The sequence below is a fragment of the Lynx canadensis genome, chromosome D1, assembly GCF_007474595.2.
Source record: "Lynx canadensis isolate LIC74 chromosome D1, mLynCan4.pri.v2, whole genome shotgun sequence".
Lineage (NCBI taxonomy): Eukaryota > Metazoa > Chordata > Mammalia > Carnivora > Felidae > Lynx > Lynx canadensis.
Genome location: NC_044312.2, coordinates 22,498,254 through 22,511,605, shown reverse-complemented (window position 1 = coordinate 22,511,605; position 13,352 = coordinate 22,498,254). Strand labels below are relative to the sequence as shown.

General features: G+C 44.0%; 1 protein-coding gene across 1 annotated transcript; it reads right to left on the bottom strand.

Moving 5' to 3' along the window:
- EI24 (EI24 autophagy associated transmembrane protein) lies at positions 1-12,981 on the bottom strand. Its single transcript, XM_030332587.1, has 11 exons — positions 12,857-12,981; positions 10,080-10,190; positions 6,756-6,901; positions 5,811-5,871; positions 4,907-4,973; positions 4,226-4,350; positions 3,789-3,908; positions 3,324-3,435; positions 2,538-2,649; positions 2,072-2,146; positions 1-1,141 (listed from the first exon to the last, which is right to left on the bottom strand). The coding sequence occupies exons 2-11, from the start codon at positions 10,119-10,121 to the stop codon at positions 979-981; spliced, it is 1,023 nt and encodes a 340-aa protein (XP_030188447.1). The 5' UTR covers positions 10,122-10,190; positions 12,857-12,981; the 3' UTR covers positions 1-978.
- Positions 12,982-13,352: the final 371 nt, after the last annotated feature.

The following is a 13,352-nucleotide window of genomic DNA, read 5'->3' as shown; positions in this document are numbered from 1 at the left end:
TTGTGGGAAACCAGCTCACGTTTAATTGTGACATTTTAAAATCGGACAAGTGTTTTGACATCTGCCCCCCTCCCCCATATTTAGTCTCTAAAATGACAGGAAAACACCAACCAATCACAGGCTTAATGGGTTTAATAAATTTACCCCTTCAGTTCCTATCTGCAGCACCCAGGATTCCTTTGAAATTCCAGACAGACCCGGCAGCGGCCAGCAGCACACTTCGGACCTCCAGAGTTAAAAGTGCAGGTTCTCTGAGCATTCGGTGTTGTGTGGCACTTGTCCGAAACTGGTACTTCCCTACAGCTGGGGAACTTTCGGTGTACCAGTGGAAAAAAAGCTTTTCCCCTTTAAGGGGAAGAAAATCACTCCTCAAGACCCAGCAGATCTGGCTGTGAGGTCTTTCCTCCTGTCCCATCTCTTCGGGCTTGTTTTTTTGCAGTGGAGCAAGAGAGACCAAAATCTAACCTGAGTTACAAGAAACAAGACAGTGATGGCTATAAAGGGAGTGACCCGGAGCAAATGAGATGCTCCTTTGCCTCCCACATCCAATATATGTGCTTCACAGAAAAACAACAAAAAAGTAACAGGTCCACAAAATACAACAGCTAGAATTAAAAAATCCATTCATCCAGAGGGTGGTGGAAGGCAGGAAGGGGAGTTGGGAGGGTAAATGGCACAGGGAGAAAAAAAAGTATTCAAATCAGTCCAGGCACGGGGGCTGGCAAGTGCTAGAAAAGAGCTGCAGAAAAACCTGTGGTCCATTCAGACCCACCAATGTTAGAAATCCACATACTGGTGTCAGGAAGATTCTGCCTTATGCGCACCAGAGACAAAAATCCCAATTCCTCAGAGAGAAGGGAGTATGCAGCGGGCCCTTGGAAGAGCGGGTCCTGCCTTCTCTGGCAGAGGAGGTGGCAAGGAAAGGAGCTCCTACAGCCCCCTTCTGATCCCGCCCATCCCCTCTGGGTGGCAGGCGACTCAGTGGCCTGCAGCAGCCTTCAGTTTGGCAGGAGACGGATGCGGTGAAGGGAATTTCTCGGCAGAGGTTGAGCTACTCAGGGCAGACTGCAGGTAGACCGTCTTGTGGAAAAGTCTGTTGCTTAGGAAAACCACCAAGGAGAAGAGGCGCAACTGGAAAAGGCTGAAAGGCAAGAGACCCGACTTGTTAGATCCCCAGCTGCTCAAACTTCGTGTTTTCACTACTTGACAGCTTATTTTTAAACTTAAAAATTTAGGTTAAACATTTTTAAATGACATAGGGGGAAATAGGAGAACTGAAATTCGATCAAGGAAGGACAGACACTAGACACATGGGTTAACAGGCAGCAACCAAAGAATGCACTGGGTCTGATGCGGTCATGAGTACGACAGAATCACCACTGGGAGTGTCAGGCTTCAAGGAAATAAAGTTACATTTCAGGTTAATTCTGATTTGAGGAGTACTTGTCTATGGCTGACTTCAGAGTATAAACATCAAGCCATGTCTGAAGACATCAAATACTACATGTGCTCCATTTTCAAGAGTTTCAGGGGACAGCCAATTACAGAGCCTGCAATTACAGTGAGCAAGAGTGAGCCAACACCCAAAGCAGATCTGAAATGTTTAATACATGTATCCTCACTGACTTCAGCAAAACTGATCAAAGATTAAACTTTTTTTTTTAAACTTCAGGAGTGCTATTATTATTGCTGAAGATTCATAGTACTTTTACTATCAATAAACTCATGTAGCCAGATCACATAGCCCACTATAAAAAGTTGGCCATTTTTACAAAAATGGACTTACCCATAGGTGTTTGCAAGTGCCTTATGTTCAGTGAACTGTTAAATTTTAAGAATATGTGTAATTCTTTGTAATGTAATGTGCATATATGCCTGGGAAAAATTGGCGAATCCATTCCACAAGTGTTTTTCTCTCATCATAGTGTGTATTAATGTTTTCCTACAATGTAAGAGGCTATTTTTTAAAAAGTCTCATTCCTATAATTGTGATGTTATAGCCCTGATCCTTTATACAGACAGATAGCTTACATTAGTTACTACATTTTAGCCAACACTGGCTAATACTTACTATGCTTTGCCAGGGGTCTTTGCTTCATTGGCGCTGATAATGAATAGAGGAAAGAGGATGGAGAAGAGGCAGCCACTGTAAACAGAAGGGAAATAGTCACCTTCATGACAGCCAAGACTTTGGAAGGGATATTAGAAGCCCAAAGTTCCCTTGCCTCCGGAGCTAACATCATGGCTTGATGAAATCTTAATGTTTCAAACATCTCCAAATTTTTTTTTCCCTAAGCACCAGCTACTTTTAACACTGCTCCAGGAGGCAACATAAAAGAGTATGTATGGCATATAGAATCATGCAGGCTAGATTTTAATGCTGACAAACATCTATCTGTCAAGGAGAAAAAGTCTACAGACCCGACAGCCAAGTAAGAATGGAAAATGCCTACCACAGGAGCAGGTATACGGAAGGTGCTCCCTACAATGAGTCTTTATTTTTACTAGTCCCCATCAAGTCCCTCAGGCCAAATTACCTGATAATATATGAGGACTGCATTGCTGTGAGGAAAGCCAAGGGCAAACCAAATCCAAAGTAGTAAGGCCAATTCCTTTCTATGTTTGACAACCGCTGATGCATTTCAATTCCTAAAACAAGAGAGCTGATACAATTAGATCGCTTATTTCCTTTTAGTCAAATGACTACGTAGACAAATTATTTGAGGTCTCAGTTTTAGGTACAGATCTGTCATGTAGAACAGTTAAAAAAAAAAAAGCATACAAATTGGAATTGTTTGAATATGGAAAGGCTTCTGTGCAAAGCTTTTCAGTTCAACAATCACAATTTCAAAGCTGCTAAGAATCATGAATTACCTCATCAGCATCCTTTGTCATGATGAGTCCTGAACAAAGGTATCAAATAAAAGGGCAGCCATTCTCTAGAAATCAATTAACCTCTTCCAAACATGGGACACCCAGACAAATATGCCAAGGTCTTTTAAAACATCCCCAAAAGAATATGAGAGCACTGACATCAAATAATTTCTCTAATTCAGAATAATGCATGCTCTTTTATGCTATCGCATGGCTCAGTCAGACCTACATCAAATTAAGCAGCATAAAGACAATGTTACATTGCCATATCCCCCAGCATCAAAGTTAAGGGTCAAAACCCCTTAAGTGAAAATTCTCTCTTGCCAAAGAGGCTACTTCCTTCCAAAGATGGTTTGCCAATGGCCTAAGTATTGAACAGTTTAAGAAGTCTGCTTCGCAGCACTTCTGGACTGGACATCCTACTTCTGAGTTTCTTTACACAGACTCACCTTTATTGAACCAACGATATTCAAAGCAGTACAGTGAGTAGAGAAGGGACATATGCAGAAGACTAACCAGTTGACCAACAAGGTGGATGGGAAAGAGACTCACAAACATCCCCTGAAGAACAAAGATGGAGAATCTTAATTCCAACACTTCAGAGAACTAACACTATTCACCCGCCACTGAGTCCTCCCCCTCTGCCTAGATAGCCTCACAGATGCTCCGTAAGGGTCTCAACAGCAGGAGAGTGGACAATGCCCATGAGCAAGGAAGAGCTGGTAAGTTCGTGTTGCTTATCATTTTAGGATTTTTAAATTCTCTATTTGTTTCTGTGAAAAAATTATTTAAAAAGCATTACCTCCCATAAAGCTTATCTGCCCCCGTATAAATGCAACACCCTGTCTTTGTGAAGCTCCCTCTGGTGAATCCTTTTTCAAAATTTGCCCATGTACCCAGAAGGCCAGTCTCACCTGGATGAGGAAAAGAGCCTGCAGCAAAAGGTTGAAGAGCATGTCAGCAATTATTTTGCTGACACTAGGGAATGGGTGAGGCTTCCTCCCTGACACCTCAAATGCTAGGTCAGCTATGTCCTGTAACAGAGAAAGCAGCTCACCAAAACATGAATAAGACGGCTTCACTATCCATTCCCAAAGCTAAGGCCACTGATCTACCATTAGATCCGCCAGGTGAGAAAAGCCCCTGGACATCTGGCCATGAGATGCTTTGAGACTGAGACAATAATTCCATTTTTTTTTTACAAGAGCACAAAAATCACCACTGGCTGCATGACCAACAAAGGTTAAGGCTATGAAATCGTTCCTGCATGGCCACCACTCACAGGCTAAAACCTGCCACCCACCAACCCATCATGCGGCAGCACCCAGACTCCATTCTCTCCTGGACCTACCTGAAACCAAATGGCATTGACAACTTTGCTAAGCACGAACAGAGGAAGTACCCAAAGAGCACTGAAAATGGACGTAAGGAAGAATTCCAGCCACGACCAAACATCTCCATGTAGTGATGGATCACCTAAGAAAGGGGAAAAGAGAGTTGTCACTGTAACTGGAGAAATGAAAAACAAAAAAGACCGAATATGGAACCCCCTAGTTGGTGACTATTCTCCCTCACCACCCCCCCCCCCACACACACACCCTGTGTTTCTTTCCAGCACACGACCATGACTACTTCAGATAGTTTTCCTCTTCGTAGACACATCAAATTCTAGCCACAGCTCTCATTGGAGTAGTCCTAGATATGTGCTGCTTACCTTGAGACAGACCCGCTTACCGGGTGCTGACTGACACATCACAGACCTTTGACAGTACACAGTATAAAGGAAACTACCTGGGTTTAAATCCCAGCTCGGCCCCTTACTAATAGTTTAACCTCGGGTAACTAACTTCCATTTTCTCATCCACGAAAATGATGTTGGTAACAGTACCCACTCAAAGGGTTGTTGACAGGCTTGAGCTAAAAACAGCTAAAGCTCCTGGAACAGGGAAGTGTTCGGTAAACTGAGGGAGACAGGGACAATCCCTTGTACCTCCGCCCCAGGCACGCAGCACACAGCAATGCATATACTTACCAATAATTTGGGCTGTTACTGACTGGAGTACAGGAATAAACACTCGATAAAACAAGAGGAGACTTAACTAAAGGAAAGAATAAAGTAAACATTAAAAGCTCTTCTTTAAAAAGAGTTCCAAGTTTCAGTTCCAAGTTCATTTTCCAGATGGAGGTGCCTTTTCAAGGAGCCCTGAAGAGGCACCAAAACTGGACCCGTTTCTACAGCCTAGTCCTTCTCTAAGGTACAAACCTGACATTGCTTGTAAAAACAGAGGGTCTTAGGGACACAGACAAACATTTTAAATAATATTCAGACCATAATACAGGCACATACTAAATACATAGTAATATTTTATTAAGCAAACATCCGAAAACATCTGTGAAATGTTTGGATTAAGACAAGTTGGATTACATGGAATTCCAAGTCCAAAAAAAAAAAAAAAATCTCACTACCCGTTCTTCAAAGTACTCAAATTTCGCTTAAGCCCGTGTTGGCTCTCAGTTAACTCTAGGCAACATTTTCTGGTGTGGGTTTTCAATAGTCATCAATTCTAGTAGAATGATAAGACCAGGTGCAAGGATAACCTTGCTCTTGTCCTTCTGCCTTTCCCTTCTGATAGCTGCTCTTCTCCAAAATGCCCCATGTCAAGAGAAACTGTTACCGCTAACATTATAACTTGTGAATGAGTCGTTTTTTAAAAATAAAGTGTATATTCAGGGCTATCCCTGACATTTACATACAAGTGTTCTTTGAGTGGAAATAAAATCATTGCAGATGCACAGATTCCCAGTTATGGTTTAAGCATGTATCAATAGGTGAAAGCTACTTGTCTCAGTTTCAAGAAAAGAATTGAAAGCTATTAAGAGAGCAACAATCTGAAGATGCTTGTAAGGCACCTGGCATTTGAGGAAAAAGAACTCACCCAGAATACTCCACCATTCCAAGCGCAGCACTGGAAAATTCTACTAACGATACGCGGCTCACTGGAAAAGACCACATGCATTCAGCTAATATGGCACACAGGCCATTTCCAAATCATCATTCACTCACTCACTCACCATTACCTTTTGTTGGTTACCATTATTTTTCCAGCACCTACTGTTCTCTCAATGTTCTCCCAGTGTCAATAAGAAATGGTTAAAAATATTTCTTAGGGGCTCCTGAGTGGCTCAGTTGGTCAGGCGGTTAAATGTCCGACTTCAACTCAGGTCATGATCTCATGGTTCCTGAGTTCAGGCCCTGCGTTGGGCTCAGCAGAGCCTGCTTCGGAGATCTGTCTCCCTCTTGCTCTGCCCCTCCTCAACTCGCCTGGGAGCGCTCTCTCCTGTGCACTCTCTCCCCCTCTGTCTCAAAAATACATGAACATTAAAGAAAAATATTTCTAGGAAAACAGATTCTTATAATTATTATTTGCAGTTCTCTATTCACCATTCTGTCTTTTTAAAACACCATGACATTATTTTTTAAATGTCAGTTTATATAAATCTCTGCATTCTTTTTTTTTAATTTCTTAAAATATTGATTGATTGATTGATTGATTGGGGGGCGGGAGACGGCTGGATCCCTCAACCCTGAGATCACAACCTGAGCCAAACTAAAGAGTCAGACACAACCAACTGAGCCACCCAGGTGCCCCCAAAACACCATGACATTCTGAACAAGCATTATTAGTAGACCCTAGTTTAATTTAATGTGGGGAAAAAAAAAGAGTCACCCGTAACATTTTTTTGGAAAAAAGTACAAAAAACAAAGGGGGTACTGAAACTCTAAGTGACTATATAAGGTCTTCATTCTACACTAAGGACCAGCCACTTTCTGAAGCGCCCTCCCCCTCAGATATTTTCTGACATCAGCCCCCGCTGCTTACCTCTCTTGCTTCCTTTCTATACTTTGGGCTCTCCTCTGTGCCAGGACACTGCTTGCCCTTCTTCGACGCTGCTCCTCTCTCTTTTGCTGAATCCGAGCATCGAGCTTTGAGATGGTACAAATTCCCCAGATGGAGTCTTTGATTCCCTGTATTAAAGAGGGAGGAATACACATCAGGAGACTTTCCAAAATTACATAAAGTGAAATAACAGTGGAAACTATTGAAATTTCTCTGCTACATGGCTTAAGGGAGACTTAATCTTTTGATATAATTCAAAATTTATAGGAGTTCTGAGAATAGAACTTCCAAATATCCTTTCTCCAGCTTTGCGAAGTAATAATAAATGTGGTAAATTAATTATTTACACATATGCATTTTTCCTATATCAGCATGTGTATTTCTAAGAATGATATTCTTCCATATAAACACAAGTTACCAATTCAAGAAATTTAATACCGAAATACTTGAATCTACAGTCTATATTCCAGTTTCTCCATTTGTCCCAATAATGCCCTCTAGGGCATGTTTACCCTTCACCGTGTCAGAAATCAGTTCAGAATCATATACTACCTTTAGCTGTCATGGCGCTTTAGCCTCTTTCAATCAGAAACAGCTCTTCAGCCTGTCTTTCTTTTTGAAATACAGAGGCCAGTTATTTCATGCTATTCTCTCAATTCAGGTCCACTCACAATTAGACCCAGGTTGCCCCTTTTGGGGCAGGAATATCACAGAAGTGCTGATGTGCCCTTCCCGGTATTACATCCAGAGACACATGACATCTGCCCTTGCGAGTCATGTTAATTTTACATACTCAGTCAAAGGGGTTGTCCAGCTTTTCTCCACTATATGGTTGCAAACTTTTCATCTTGCAATTAATCAGCTATGGGTGGGCAGACAGGGCTGAGACCAGGCAAGTATCCTGCTCAAGTTCTCTGCCCTAGATTTAGTACCCACTGACAATTCTTGCTCAAACCAAGCTTGAAGAACATGGTTGCAAAACAGTGGCTTTCCAATCCCTCTACACTTAAGACTACAGAGCCCAGTATTGCCCTCCCCTATATTCTTTCAGTATTAATCAAATGCCTCTAGTATGTCCTCTATCCTGTGCTAAACTCTAGTGATACTGAGGACAAATTAAACACTGGTCTCTAGAATGACCACAGATGGAGAAAGACTGCAGGATAAGAGCATGCCACATAAGACAGAGATAATATGGCGGTAAAGCTGGAGAAAAAAATGTCCTTAAAGAGTGTATGAAGGGGGAGAAGGTTAAGTCTATTAAGACAGTGACAGAAGCTCTTGCCAACCATATTGGAAGAGCTCCAATAGCAGAAAATTTTGTTAGTGCTACAACCTCCAGAATTGCCTATCACCCAGCCCCAAAAACTACACTCATTCATCCATCCATTCACCCACACATTAAGCATCTTCAATGAGCTAGACATTGGTCATATAAAAATGCTCAATAAATGTATAATTTAGCAGGAAGAGTATACAACCAAAAAACGACAAAAAAAAGTTTAAAATATGTGTCCCAAAAAGTTTATTTCCAGGGTAGAATGGTAGCACTGGGGTATTCAACCTCACAAAGAATAGGAAGAAAAAAGACATTCTGGAAGCAAAAACCAATCTGGACTCAAAAATGGCATTTTTACCTATTGTTATTAGCTAAAACAAACTTTAGATATAACTCCCAGGATACATAAAAATGGGAATGGGCAAATGATTATGTACTAACCACTGATAGCATAAATTGCCAGTGTGCACCTGATCTTACGAGTCTTATTTTGCTTTTAACTTCTAAATCTTCCACAAATTGTTTAAATATTTAAGGTAGTTAAGTTTAAATGGCTGAGGGCCTTGTATGTGCTAGAACAATGACAAGATCCCCACCTCTGAGATGTTCACAGTCTACTGGGGCAGACAAACATTAAACAGTACACTGTAGACCTGATTCAGGGTTGGAATTTTACAGCACAAGAATGGCAAGATGAGGAGGTAAAGGTACTAAAAGTAGATCTCATTGCATGAAGTCTCTTTGACCCTTCTGAGATACTCCAATTCCCCCTCTTTTACTCTAAAATGTAATGAACTTTTAAGCACTCCCATTGAGCAAGGACCGCCCCCATGCCCCCCCCCCCCAATTGAATGGACCTCTCTCTTGCTCCCAGGAATACAGCTACATGGGCTACAACCAGGGCATTAAGTCTCAGACATCCACTATGATGGAATTGTGTGCTATTGGTTAATTTGGGTTATTAAGTCCTAAACAGATCTTTATGGAACATTTTCCTAGAGTATCATCTGCACCATGTAGAATGGGGAGAAAATAGGTTCTGTAATGCAAATACGAATAGAGTAGGTAATAGTATTATATCAATGTTCATTGTTTAATTTTGACCAGTGGACCAAGGTTACATAACATAACATTAGGGGAAGCTGGTGAAGGATATAGGGCAACTCTTTGTACTATCCTGCAACTTTTGTGTAAGTCTAAAATTATTCCAAAATAAGAAGTTTTTTTTTTTTAATATAAGTATCAGTATACTTTTTTTTGAGAGAGAGGGCAGAAGTGAGGGAGGGGCAGAGAGAGAGATAATCCCATGAGGGGCAGAGAAAGAGAGGGGGGGAGAGTGGGGGGAGGAAGGGAGGGAGGGAGGGAGAGAGAGAGAGAGGGAGGGAGAGAGAGAGAAAGGAGGCTCACCCGAAGCAGGGCTCGTGTTTTACCCGAAGCGGGGTTCGTGCTCACCTGATGCAGGGCTCGAGCTCATGAATGTGAGATCATAACCTGAGCCAAAGTCAGATGGTTAACGACTGAGCCACCCAGGCGCCCCCAAAATAAAAAGCTTTTCATTTCTTTATTTTAATGTTCATTCATTTTTTGAGAGAGAGAGCGCATAAGTGGAGGAAGGACAGAGAGAGAGGGAGACACAGAATCCCAAGCAGGCTCTAGGCTCTGAGCTGTCACTACAGGGCCCAACACAGGGCTCAAGCTCATGAGCCATGAGATTATGACTTGAGCCGAAGTTGGACGATTAATTGACTTGAGTCCCCCAGGCACCCCCACTAAAAATCTTTCTAAAGAAAAGGCTCTGGAGCCAAACTGACCAAGGTTCCAATACTAGAGACATGCACTAGATAGGTCTCTCAAGCTTCTGGAAGATGCAGGACAATACTTACTGTCCTGAGTAGTATGGATGAGAATGAAAACCTGCATGTGAAGAACCCAACAAATATAATAAAAATTCCCAAAAAAACCCTAAAGGATTTCCTAGTCGGTTTCTGTAGCAAAAAGATCAAGAGATTACTCGATGACATACTCACCCTGGCAAGGTCCTGGAGAAAGGTTTTGACACTGTCAGCCATCTCTTCACCACCCAAACTACTAACTACACAGGAGAGAGAAGCGTCTCAAAATCTTTCATCATGAAGGACCTGGAAACAGATGGAAAATAATGGGGCAACAAACAGTTATCTTACAGGTAAGTTACCTCACGTACATTTCTACACGATGATGTTTTCCATGTATTTACATCTCTACTCAGAGTGCAGCAGATTCCAGCACTCCCGTAGATACTAACACAGTGAACTAAGTAAAGATACACCTGCAACAGCTGAAACCTGAAATCAATACAATTTTTTTCACGTTTATTTTGAGAGATAAACTAACCACATGAGCAGGGGAGGGGCAGAGAGGGAGAGAGGAAGAGAGGAAAAGAAGGAGAGAGAGAATTCCAAGAAGGCTCCACGCTCAGTGTGGAGCTGGATGTGGGGTCGATCTCACAATCGACCGGGGACCCAGGCGACCGAAGCAATACAAATTTTAAATTACTTCCCACTCTTTCACTTTTATATGGGGTAAATGTGCTCTTGGACCAGGCCTCCTTAGGCCTTGAAGTCCCTAACTATCCCTCCTACACTTCCCAAATACTTGAGGATTTGATGAGTGATAATTACATTTCAGTATCCTCCTAAGCGATTATTTATGCTTGATGTATAACCTCAAACACCTGAATGAAAACACAAGAGCAAAATCAAAGTTCTAGCAAGAATTACTAAATACTATAATTCATGCACAGGATCCTCTGGTATACAAGTGAGCTTAAGGTACAATGTGAAACTGCCCACCTAGACCACCAAATAAGCCTCCCTCTGTTTTCAACTTTAAATATATACATATATATATACACACAATTTTTGTTTTTAACATTTATTTATTGTTGAGAGACAGAGGCAGAGCATGAGCAGGGGAGGAGCAGAGAGAGGGAGACACAGAATCCAAAGCAGGCTCCAGGCTCTGAGCTGTCAGCACAGAGCCCGATGGGGGCTCGAACCCACAAACCGGGAGATCATGACCTGAGCCGAAGTCGGATGCTCAACTGACTGAGCCACACAGGCGCCCCTATACACACAATTTTAATATGCATGCAAGAAACAGTGGACTATAAACTGGGCCAAAAAAGTTCATGTGTATAAACATTCTTTAAAATACTATAACTTTTTCATTTTATGCATTTCTCAGGTGAATGAGAAATCTAGCTTCAAAAATTATGAGAGACTTTCACAAGCATCTTGTATAAAACTCAACTTTCAAAACACAAGCACATTTTGTCACATATATAACCACTTCAAACTGTACCTTGACCCAACTGGACTAGTGCCACCCAGAACCACAAGAACAAGGAATATAGTGGTAGGAAGGCAACTTTCACAACACCATATGTACCACCTGCTCCTGAGGTCAAATCCCATTACTTCAGAATAAAGAGGTTTCTAGGGTAAGAAACTTCTGTTAACACTCCCAGTTGAAAACAAAAACACCTCACAGTGACAGGATAACTCGCTGCCAGGTGAATAATAACTGTTCAAGGATGATACTAGTTTGTAAAGACTATCATGGATTCACTCTTAACCAGCTACTTTCTCATCTATAAATTAAGGATCTTAAAATTCTCCATTCGTCTTTTGAATACAAGGTATAACATGAAAATGGTAACTTCTATATAAACATAATCCCAGTAAACATGAACTAGCTTGGGAATTTAAGGAAGCCAATCACTTAGTCTGGATTTCTCACAGGGCACGAAGCACGGCAGTTCTAGTCCAGCAGAACAGCTGTGTTATCTGAACCGTGGCCATGAACACCTGGTTTCTGCACGTACAAGTGGCAGGTTACCTAGTGGCCAACAGCAGCCTTGGTAGGACAAGTCACTTCAATTCTCTACAGAGACCCTAACAGCCTTCCTTCAGGAATTCTTGGTGATTGTCCGGTTTGACAAAAACTGAAGCATGGAGAAAAACAGAACTTGACACAATTTAAGACCACACAGGAGGAACGTTACAACTGAGCTGGAAGGAATGAAGATGCATCTGGTTCCCATCATTTTACAGCTGGAGGAACTGAGTCTCCGAAGTTAAATGGCTTGCTCAAAATCACAGCAAACGAAAGGCTATTGCAATCTTCAAAACCCTCGTGTTCAGACCCTCTGTCGGGACTTCTTTTTCCTCAAGCTTTGCAATTAGTTTAACCCGAGCCATCCCAGGGACAACTTCTGAACCTAGATCTACAGACGGCCATTAGATTCTCACCAGTCATTAGAACTTAGTAAGCATCTACTGAGGCACATTCCTGTCCTTTCATTTCTAAGCCACCAAGCCCGGAAAGCAGGAACCTGTCCTAGCCCACACCAGGTGCAGAAAGGGTGAGCATCCTCACGTCTCACAGGGGCTCCACGGATTGCCCCGGGCCCACGGGCTCAGACGCATCTTCGCCTTAGCTCCTTGCCAATTTCGACCGGAAACTAGTCTCCTCCCGCAACCCAGCCGTACACGAGGTGCCGAGCACGCTCACCTCCGGTCACACGCAGAGCTAAACATAGACGCGCCGCACCTGGGGCAGCGTCCCGCGCCCCGGCCCGACCCCGCTCGGGCCCGCACCTTCCAGCCAGGGGTCCCCTCCAGGAGCCCCTGCCCGGAACCCCGCACCTCCGCGCTCGGGGCCTCCCTGTCCTCGCCCGCCCTTACCGCCCCTGCCTCGCAAGGCCCCAGCCGCGCGCCCGCTACGCGGCGCCAGGGGCCTGGCTCGGCCACTCTGCACCTACCCGGCCGCTCCGCCGCCCGGCCCCTCGCCCACCGCGCGTCCGCTCGGCTCCTCCTGGCCCCTTCACGCCCGGCCGCCAGCTCCCGCCCGGGCGCTCCCAGGGCCGGGGCCGCTGCGCCCCAACTGGGCATGCCCGGGCCGCACGGGGCCGCTGGGAAGTCGGGCGGGCGCCGAGCCGAGCGGAGACGAGCCGAGCCACGCCGCGCCGCCCCGGGTGGCGGGGGCGGGGCCGCAGCGGCGGAGGGGGCGGGGCCAGGCGGGGCGACTGAGCCTGGGAAATGCAGTCCGTGGGCCGGGCCTCGCCCGTCCCGCGCCGCGTGCGAGGAAGCCTAGGACCGCCCGACGCGCTTCCCATACCGCTTTCCTCATCCCGTCCTTCCCGATACCTCAGCCTGTTCTTTGCCCTCCCCAGTATACTCCTGCCTGGTTGCTTTTCCTTCTAAAACCCTACGAAACCTAACAACAGAACGAAATAGAGGTCACCTTGGTTTGTCTGG